The sequence below is a fragment of the Platalea leucorodia genome, assembly GCF_965183815.1.
Source record: "Platalea leucorodia genome assembly, chromosome: W".
NCBI lineage: Eukaryota > Metazoa > Chordata > Aves > Pelecaniformes > Threskiornithidae > Platalea > Platalea leucorodia.
Window position 1 is genome coordinate 5066020 of NC_138859.1, and position 10956 is coordinate 5076975.

Here is a 10956-nt window from a genome sequence, read left to right on the forward strand (position 1 = left end):
ATCTCTAATCACATTTATCAGATTTCACACCCACCCACCCCAACCCCACCCCCTTCAGCAATTATCTCTATTTGTTTGATTATTAGGATCAAACTGAGGTCAGGCAGTCTGATTTCCTCCTGCCTGTAGGGTTAATTCCATTCTTTTTAATTATCTTATCTTTCTCATCTGGATGGAACAACTCAATAACAGGTTAACATCAGCCCAGGATGGATTATATCCTGAACAAATATTAGAAAATAATGGTGCACATCGACTCGCATCTTCCCTTAACCTGGGCATTTGATTTTCCCACATGACCAAATCCCTGGGGTTCCAGGGGTGATGTGTGTATACATGTAACACTGGAGGTGGGGGAGGAACGTTTTACACCCACCCCACACACCCCCACCCCCAGCATTGCAAGAGGATTAGGGATAACATTAGAAACCACAGGGCAAAGCCCAGCAGAAGCAGTGGGGACAGCAGAGGCAATCAACAAGCGATACAGAGGGAGGAGTATAGGGTGGTGCAGAGACCAGCTCTGCAGGTGCCTCGATTAAATTACTTGCAACTGCTGCAGCTAAAGTTCCTCCTTGAGGTTTTCATACTCCTTTTCGACCATCCTCTTTATAGCGGTCATATGCCCAATTATCCCATACATACCAATAATCCAATTGCTGAGGTTTTTCATTTTTCAAAATTTTCCAGAGCATAGCCAATTTCTTTAATTCAAAGGATCCTTCACGGGGCTATACCCCCGCTCCTGTAAGTGCTGGCCAGTCGTCTTTACATAGCGTTACCATCCTTTTTTTCTTTTTAGATAGACCTTTAATACCATCTATTTTTTTCCAGTTTTCTAAAACCTTGGCTAAGGGCATTCCCTTCTCTATGCTGCGTTTATTTCTCATTCTAAAATTTTACGTCTTATGCTGATCAGGCCACGCAATCCTCCTTTAGTGTGCTATTTTACCAGAATTTAAAATTTTGAAGTGGGAATTTAAGACTCACCAGGTTCAGTGCCTCCCAACACAGCCAAGCCCCACACAGGTCCCAGCTGCTCAGCGTCCTACCTATCGGTTCAATGCCAGACCCATAAAGCTGGACTTGCAAGAGACCGCCAAGAAACCTGCGGGTGGGAGGACAGAGGAGCCACCCAGAGTACCACCCCCAGGCTGGGAAGTCAGCTGCAAGTTGTCAGGCCAGCTGCCACATAGCGCTACGCTCTGCTCTGGCCCACACCAGCCATTGCTGCCTGCTGGGGAGGCCCCTTCTCCCAGCAAGGCTTCGTCACCTGCTGAATTGCACTATGGCTTCTTTGCTCTCACCCAGCTTGGCCCATGCCTAGCCCTGGTGCAGGTATCCAGCTGCTCTCCACGTGAGGCAGCACAGACTCTCCTTCTGGGACAGGAGTCCACCCGCCAGCCCTGCCCTGGGCGATGGGCATTCTGGCTGCTCCAGCCTCTCCTCCACTCGTAACATCCGTGGGATCAGGTCAGTCATCTGGCTGATGACCTCATACACAGTTATGGCATCCTGGTGCCTCCTGGCCTGCTCCAAGGTGGACACTGCTTCCAGGAACACCTTGGGGATCCTGGGCAGAGCTGAGCCACCATCTAGAGGCACCTGGGGAGCAAGAGCTATAGCAGTGCTCAGATGCAGAACTGCAGAGCACCCAGCCAAGCAGAATGACCCTGTGCTTACTGGGAACCCAGAGATGCTGCCCACCAAAGCTCAGACCCACTCCCACAGCCAGGTGGAACCTGAATCGCCAGCCTACACCACACTCGCTCTGGTTGTGATACCCATGACTTGAGCAGACCTACAACAGCAGTACTGAACCAGGCAATTTCCAGGAGCACAGAGAAAACCACAGATCCCAAACAAGCAGCATGTTGCAAGCAGACCAGAGGCGCTGTTACCTCCCGTCCTGGAGACACCGCTGTGCCAGCAGGTACTTCACTTCAGAGGGGTGGCAATGGCAAAGGAGAGAAGCTAGTATTGGTGTGTGGACAAGGAGCTCTGTTTGGATTAGGAAATATGGACTAGAGAAAGCAGCTGCTGGAGGTTTTTTTTCCCCAGAACCTGTGAAACAGGAACAGACAATATGGTCAACACAACTCTGGTCAAGTCCCAAGCAGCTGCAATCACTTGCCATTTCTGGCATCTGGAGATGCACCCAGATGAGCAGAAGCAATGCACTTCAGAAGCACAGCTATGCTGTTCTCACTCGCTACAGAACAGTTGCTTCCAGGAAGAAGAAGAGCAACCAGGATCACACAGGGACAGGCAGACTTCTGCTCGCCATGCAGTATCAGGAGATATGCAAGATCACCCAGAGCACACGGTGCCTCAGGTTTTCAGTTCAAGGTGCTCTGAGCTGCCTGGAACAGCACCTCCCATCACAGCCGCAGACCTAGTTAGACCAGATCTTGGGCCGTTCACTATGAGAGAGATCCCTCTCCACAGCTGTGTTTGTATATCTTAGGGATTTTGAAAAGCTGAAGAGCTAACTCAGTGTCTACTGCTGTGACCTGCTCCTCCCAGGCAGACCAAGGTTGCTATGGCTAATGCACACCTCACAGCCACAATCTGTCTTTTAAAGGCCTCTTTACTAGATACTTTATTAAGAGACTGATGATACTCTCTGACACAAGAGTGTAACCTCTTCTCCCAAGCTACCAAGAACATGAACTCAAAGGTCTTGCCACATCCAACAGCCAGGTGCTGAGCAGGATACTTGGATCTAGCTGGGCTCCTTCCTGCCTGCTGCTGAAGGCAGCATCACAGCTGGATCACTGTAGTCTACTTTGGGGACCCCTCCAGGGTAAAACAGGCCCCCAGAAGGCAGGAGCCTGCTTGAAGCTCTGTGCAGGCTCTGCCAGGAAAAAATCAACCCAGAACTACAGGAAGCAGACAAACCTCGTAGAGCAGAGCCAGGGCCTGCAGCTTCACATCAGTCTCTAGTATACTTGGGATATTAATTCATGAATATTTATTGTGAATGGTATTTGCTTTTCTTTCAATCCCCATTTCAAGCTTCCCTCTAAGGACACCCTCACATGCCTCACATTTGCCACCTCCCCGCTGGAAGCACTATCGCTACCCTAGAGGCTTTTGAGAGGCCTGTGGGCATGAGCTCCTGCTCTCCCTCCTCGCAGGAAGGCCCTGCATCAGCCTGAGCACAGCAAGGCAGCGCTGGCTGCCCCTGGAGCTGCAGGGGTTATCAAGACAGTGAGCGAGGGAAAACCATGAGCAGGACAGAATGCAGCAGTCGGATGAGATCAATCATCTGTGCTGCGATACCAGGCTACAAAGCTGCACAACAGCTTTGTGTGGCTCCTGCAGCACTGTAATCCAGTGGGAACAACGTGCTTGCAACAAGGCAGGTGCCAGAAGAAAGGAAAATCCTCATAAGCCCCCTGCCAGCCTTCCACTTTATACAAGATCACTGCAGGGCCCAGACACCTACCTAAAGCCACAGACAGGCAGAGGAACCCTGTGACAGTGCAGAGAAAGGCTTAGCTGGGGAAAAAGCAGAGAAGCTCTTTGAATACTGAATGGCAAAGTTGAGACCCAGAGGCTCAGCCCAGGCCCTCTTCCAAAGGAAGAGCCCAGAGAACCTCAAGGGCTGGTTTGCTTGGGAAGAGCAATCAGGATAAGGGCAGGGAGAGGGGGCCCTGGGATGGGAGAGCAGTAGGAGGCCATGCCAAGATGAGTTCCTCCTCCACACAAACCTTGCAGGAAGGCTGCTGCAATGCACAGGATCTCCTTCAAGTCCTCGGCGCTCTGTACAAGGGGCATGGAGGCTCCCTTGGCAGGCACTCGCCATGCCTCGAGCAGGGAGAGGAGTTCATTCTCCCCACTGCCGCAGCAAGCTCTCGCTGGGTCCTGTGAATACACAGAGGAAAGAGAGCAGGGAATGCTGAAGGGAAGCAGGAAACACCAGTCCCAGGGCACGGGGAAACAGAGGTCCCACCAAACCCTTTGACAGTGCTCTCTGAGCTGGGGAGCAATGTCCTACCACCCTCTCACTTCAACTACAACCCACTTGCTACAGTGATTCCTGCCTGGCCCAGGGCAGCACCTCCCCACCTCAGAGTGAGGTGCACCTCGAGGGGTTCCTGGCAAGGCAGATCCAAGTGCTGTCAGAGGGCATTCAAAAAGGTGGGACCCCTCAGCAGCCTTCATGCAACCTGGCCCTCCCGATCAGCAGTGAAAGTTCTTCTACATCCCACTGCTCTCAGCTTAGTCCCTACAGAGGCTGCAAAAGTCTACTTGCAGCCCCCTTCCAGCCTGCCCAAGTTGCCTGTCTGGCACCTTGAGGTCCAGGGCCCTGGCAGGCAAGAGATATTCTGGGACCCATTAACGCACTCAGGGCCATTAGGCTATGCTGGGACACCAGGGAGAGGATTACTCATGCTAACTGGGAAGCACTGATGGGTTCAGGTCTCCAAATGTCACAGCGACATTATGCAGAGTTGGTTTTACGACAAGCACGGTATTTATGCCAGCTCTGCCTCCTTTAGCAAACCTGTGGGTATTTATATCTGTGCAGATATAGCTAGGGCACACACTGTGGCTACTTGGAAACTCCCAGTGACAGCAAGAAAGCAAAATACAAGCCCCTCTCAGACAACAGGCTAAACAGAGCTCCTGGCACCAGCTAGTAGTTCAGACACTCTCCCTTCAAGGCAGAGCACACAAGCTGGCTCATGCCCACCCAAACAACTCACCCCACACGTGGCTTGGGTGCAAAACACCTGACTTGCCCAGAAAAGCCTTCAAGTGCCAGCTATGGAGTGAATCAGGCTACAAGACTAGCAGGAAAAGAGGGATAGCTGGCTTAAGGATCTCCCAAGACTAAGAGAAGACAGCTAATGCACACTCCAGAGTTGTAGGGGTGGTACCAGCAGGCAGATACTCCAGTGCAGGTAACTGGGAGCTGCGCAGCATCCACCTGTGCCCAGTTACCTCAGCATTGCTCAGGAGCCTGAAGAGGCCAGCGATGCTTCCCAGGCAGCTGGCTGCCAGCCACCACACTCCTTGCAGGCCCCCCAGTTGGTGCAAAGGTGCCTGCAGCTCCTCCACAGTTAACTCCTGCATCACCTTCTGCCAGAACTCCTCAGTGCTAAGATCCTGCTGCAGGCCCCAGGAGCCTCCAGAACTGAAAAAATAAACAAATAAAGAAAAAAAACAAAACAAAAAAAACAGCCATGAGACAACAGGTTGGTGCCCTGTAGCAGACACCCTCCCAAGAGGGAGGGAAAACCTCAAGCAAGCATGGGCTCCTCTTAGCAAGGGAAGGAACAGGTTACAGGGCTTGCCTGGCCTCAGTGGCATGGAAACCAAGCACTCAGACAGTGGAGTTAATGGCATCAGGTGCAGGAGACAACACACAGTTCAGAGCTATGACTCCAGCTCTGCCAAGTCCTCCTGAGGTCACTTGCCCAGGAGCAAGTATGTGCTAACACTGCAGATCCCCCTCTGACTTGCAGCCTATTTCAGTGAGTTTTCTTTGAAGCCAGCACATCATAATTAAAGAAAACACTCATTTTATACTGTCACTAAAACGTTGCTAGAGAATCGGCACCTTACGCCTTGAAAACTCCCGTTTCCCTTAAAACCTTCAGCCCATCCCTGCAGGCTGCAGCAGGCAGACAGCCACACAGCTGCACATCATCCCTGGCTGCAAGCCACCCCACCTCCTGCCCTTCCCAGCAGAGCCAGGCTTCCTTGCTCACAGCCCCCCCTCCTCCAGGCTGTCACTGCACATCTCCAAAGCATATAGAACGCTCTCCTCGCCCCGAGGAGCTCCCATACAGAGAATGATCTCCTTACCCCTGAGGAGCCCCTGGCATATTCCTTCTGCTTCTCCTTCGATGGCAGACTCAGATGTTACCGTAGTAAAAAGCAGGAAGTTGTAGAGGACAGTAAGCTCCAGAGGCAGGGCAGGGAGGGCAGCAGGCAGCCCTGTGATCACAGCCAACCCAACAATAAATTGAGCTGGCTAGGAAAAACCCAACAATCATCCATGCTAAGGTGTCATCATCCGGCTTTGTGACAACAGAAGTTTCCTGTTGATGTCCTGCAGAAAGTGAAATTTTCCACTTAGCAAAACTATGAACCACCTGTGCCTTGGGAAAGGAATTTGGGAGGGAGCTAAAAGATATGAAAGTATTTGTTTAAGTAACGAACAGTGGAAAACTAACAAACAGCTCTAACCTTGAAGAAAAGCTAACAAGCTGATAAAAGGGCACATCTTGGCACCAAAGAGTGGATGGTGGCCAGAGAAGCATGAAGTTTGATAAAACTGCAGAAACTGGGTGAAAGGTAAATGCGGCGAGGGGAGATCGCGACCACCAACTCGATTCAGGACCAAAAAGACTTACTTACTTACTTACTTACTTACACACCCCCCACCCCCCCCGAAAGGAGCATGCGTGCTAATTTACATAGCAAGCAAGGCTAATTTAAATACAGTTAACCAATAGCGTATGAAATGTTAATCACTAACCAATAAGTGTAAATTTGGGTGGGTTTATACTAATCATGTAGCAGGATAAATATGCTGTAGTTTTGTACAACAGCATGCTTGATTTGTGGAACTGCCACCGAGCACCCTGCGCAGAATAAAGCAATGTCAGCTCTCTAAACTAGACTTTTAGTCTTTCGTTTGGAGGGTTTTCTCAATTATGTGCAACAGTTTTGGTGACCCAGATAGGACTCTGAATTCGGTCTGGATCTCGACTAGGACGTTGCCACCACTGGAGGGAATCGCAGATCAGACTCCAGCCAGCACCAGAGGACTTTCCTCAGGGTCTCCTGTCTTGTGATCCCTCGGTGGGTGGTGAATACCTAGGAGACATCCAAAACTAAGACATTGCTAATTTATTTTGGGTTCATTCCCCAAGTAACTCGTATCTGCTCGAGGTACGGATCGGTGGAGTATTTACGTAAAGGTCTTGTGAATTCGAATATCCCGGGTTATCCCCGTGCGATATTACAGTGATGACCGGAGCACGAGGATTTGGTTGCGGAGTACTCCTAGGTGTTTTTGTGATTGTAAAAGATATCTTATTGTGTGGGTATTATAAAATGGGCAACTTGTCATCTACTGAAGGGGGAATCACCAAGAATTCACCATTAGGATGTATTTTAAGTCATTGGAAGAGATATGGTGGTGACTCCCTAACTAAAAAAAAAAAAAAAAAAGTAATTATGTATTGCAATCAATGGTGGCCTTTATATATTTCGGAAGATCAGGAGAAATGGCCTAAAAATGGAACTCTGAGTTATAATACTATTTTGGAACTCATGTTATTCTGTAAAAGGCAGGATAAATGGGATGAAATCCCATATGTGGATTTGTTCTTTTCTTTAAGAAATGATTATGAAACAAGAAAGAAGTGTAAATTATTGGTATCTGTTTCAAATGTTTTAATGATGATGGAAGGGAAAAAGAAGCTACCTTGTTGTTGTTCTGCTTGTAGCATTAGGAAAAGATGCATGATGTACAATTGTTGGTTTCTTCTGGTAATGAACAGGATAATGGTTCTCGGGAGAGGGGTGATGAAGGATTTAGCCCTATCGCAGGCAGGACTCGTGCCCAGCAAAATCCGGTGCTACAAGCCCCACTGCGTGAGGCAGTGGAACCAGACAGAATACCGGTACATGTAAAAGTGCCGTTTTCTACCCCAGATTTGATGAATTAGAAAGAATCTGCCGGGTCGTACTGGGATAATCCAGGGAAAGTGTATCGGGCTTTCCAGATGATAGTTGAAAATCATAACCCGGATTGGAAAGATATGCAGGTGTTGCTTAATACTTTATTTCTCCCTGAGGAGAAGAAAATGGTGTTAGAAAAAGCTCCAGAGGACAATATGAGGTTAAATACCAGGGATGGTCTGGATCGTTTTATGCCTGCACAAGAACCTGATTGGCATCCAAATACGGGAGCAGGGTGACTGATGATTAAACAATATCAGCAGTTAATTTTGTATGGGGTAAAGCATGGGGTACCTAGACCTAAAAATCTTGCAAAGTTATATCAGGTGGTACAGAGTAAAAATGAGGACCCCTCTACTTTCTATGAGAGGCTGTGTGAAACTGCTAGAAAATGGATGGATTTGAATCCAGATGATGAAGCAAATCGGAGGATGTTCAATATGTTGTTTATTGGGCAGTAGGCGCAGGATATAAGGAGAATGTTACAGAAAGTCGACTGGGACAGGGGTATGTCGATAATTGGGATGAGAGAGAAAGAAAAGAGAAATGGAATAGAATGAAGTTGCAAGCATCTTTGCCGGCAGCAGCAACAAATGGGAATAATATTAGAAGGAAAGGTAGGGGTGGAAGTAGAGTAAGAGGGGGATGAGGCGGAATGATGCAGGGAAGAGGTTCACAAAACCTAACCCTATTGGGGCCAAACCAATGTGCGGCCTGTAAACAGGAGGGACACTGAAAAAATGAATGCCTGAACCAAAAGGGGCTAGAGGAGCAAGATCATGTAAGCAATGCCAACCTTATTATGTTAGGGGATTCAGACAATGAATGAAGGGGACCAGGAGAAAACATTAAGGTCTCCCCAGCTGATCCCCTGGTTTCAGTTAAGCTAGGGAATGAGACAGTTAAATTTTTAGTTGACACAGGAGCAACATATTCTGTATTAAATAGTTGTAAAGGACCTATGAGTAAATTCTCTATGTCAGTAATTGGTGCCATGGGAAAATGAGGAATTAGGCCTTTCTTTCAACCGATTAAGTGTGAAATTGGAAACAAAACACACATGAATTTTTGTATATGCCAGAATGTCCCCTACCTCTGATGAGAAGGGATTTATTAAATAAATTGGGAGCACGGACAACATTTTTGATCAGAATGAAGTTCGAGTACATATTCTGCAAAATAATGCCTGGGAGGCACAAGTATATGTTACAGGAATTGTCAGAAATGAAGAATGCTGAAAATAAGGAAGAACAAATTGAAGCCCCCTCTGAAATCATGAATGCAGTGATTCCCTTTGTGTGGGCAACTGAGAAACCTGGAAGAGCCAAATCGGCAGAACCGGTAAAAGTGGAACTGAAACCGGGAGCGAAGCCGGTAAGACCAAAACAATGTTTTATGAAATTGGAAGCTCGGGTTGGACTGGAGCCTATAATTAATAATATTCTAAAACATGGACTGTTGCGAGAGTGTCAATATGAATATAATACCCCGATTTTGCCTGATAAAAAGCCACATTCATCGGAATATTGGTTAGTACAGGATGTAAGAGCTATTAATCAAATAGTGATTGATGTACACCCAGTGGTGCCTAATCCTTACACTCTGCTGACAACAATAGTTGATTCAAATGTTTATTTTACAGTGTTGGACTTAAAAGATGCTTTCATTTGCATTCCATTGGACGAACAAAGTCAGAAACTGCCTTTGAATGGGAGAGCCCTGCAACGGGACGCAAAATGCAGTTATGCTGGACAGTGCTTCCTCAGGGATTCAAGAATAGTCCTACAGTCTTCGGTAATGTATTGGCAAAAGAACTGGAGCAATGGCAAGGTAAGAAGCCTATCACTACCTTGTTACAATATGTAGATGATATCTTGTTGGGGGCAGACATGGCTGAAGAATGTAAAGAGGCAACTATTAATCTATTGAACTTTCTGGGGTTGGCAGGATACAGAGTGTCACAAAAGAAAGCACAGATTATGCAGAAAAATGTAATTTATCTTGGATTTGAAATATCCCAAGGAAAAAGGAAACTGGGAGTTGAGAGAAAAGAGGCAATCTGCCAAATCATGTAACCTGATAAATATGTTGTAGTTTTGTATGAAGGTGTGCTTGATTTGTGGAATTACCACCGAGCACCCTGCGCAGAATAAAGCAATGTCAGCTCTCTAAACTAGACTTTTAGTCTTTCGTTTGGAGGGTTTTCTCAATTACGTGCAACACTGTCAAGTATTTTTGCTGCTGTTGCAGTGAGATTTAACAGCTTGGGAACTGCACTACCTCGACTGACAGCAGATGTCACCTCCCCAGAGGCTGACACTGCTTTAGACATCCATTCCTCAGCTATCCAGGTGCTGCAGTCCTCCAGGACTGAGACCTTTCATCTCTCCCAAGAGAGCATCAATAGCCTACCCTCTTCCAGTACACATCTATCCTTTTGCACAGGTTTCCCATGCTGTGTCTCCTTAAGTGTGTTTCTCTCCCTATCCCTTACATCAGGCTTCCTCTATAGCATAGCTGTGGCAGGGAGCACCTTCCCCAGCTTCTCAGGAAAGGTTGCCTCATTATTTCTAGAAACCCCAGAGCTCAGCCCCATCCCCCTGCAAGATTAGGTAGAGGTCGAGGCTGGGCCTTAATCCCTTTGCAGGCCCAGTTCAGCTAAGAAATGTTTCATCCCCCTCCCTTCAAAAGTTTTTTTTTTTCCAGCACTGGGACACCAGAGCTGCAGCCCAGTAAACATCAGTACCCGGGAAGTGGTACTTCCCCCCTCACACTCTTCGGGTCCATGGGAGGAAGAGGACAAGGCACGGGGCAGGGCAACCTGAGCCAGTGCCCGGTGCAGTGACTGGGCTGCCATTCACCCCGCATCCTCAGGAGCAGCTCCCCAAAGCCGCCTCGCTGCTGTCGCACCACCGCTCCGCCGGGCCCTGAGCACTGCGCTGCCTGCAAGAGAGACTCACCCACCGGCCGGGCGAGGGGGCCGGCCCAGGCCACGGCACCCCTTCCCCTCCCGGTCCCGCGACAACGGGCAGGCTGCAGCCTAGCCCCGGGCGGCGGCGTTCCCATGGCAACCAGCACCGGAGGCAGCGCGGCCCCGGGATGGGCAGACCCAAAGCTCAGGGAACGGGGAATGAGGGGAGAGGGGATCCGTCGCACCTGCCAGGGCCTAGTTCTCAGCAACCCAGGCTCGCAGGCAGCCCAACTCCGGTGGGGGCGGCACCGGCGCGCGCCACTCTCATCCCGCCTTTC

General features: G+C 48.8%; 1 protein-coding gene across 1 annotated transcript; it reads right to left on the reverse strand.

The window, feature by feature from the left end:
- Positions 1-1323: 1323 nt before the first annotated feature.
- LOC309601710 (Fanconi anemia group G protein-like) lies at positions 1324-10773 on the reverse strand (the record flags this gene model as incomplete). Its single annotated transcript, XM_082334875.1, is given in 6 exon segments — positions 1324-1643; positions 3717-3870; positions 4954-5121; positions 5127-5146; positions 5821-5952; positions 10569-10773. Coding segments are annotated over 6 exon segments (999 nt in total).
- Between the last annotated feature and the right edge of the window lie 183 nt (positions 10774-10956).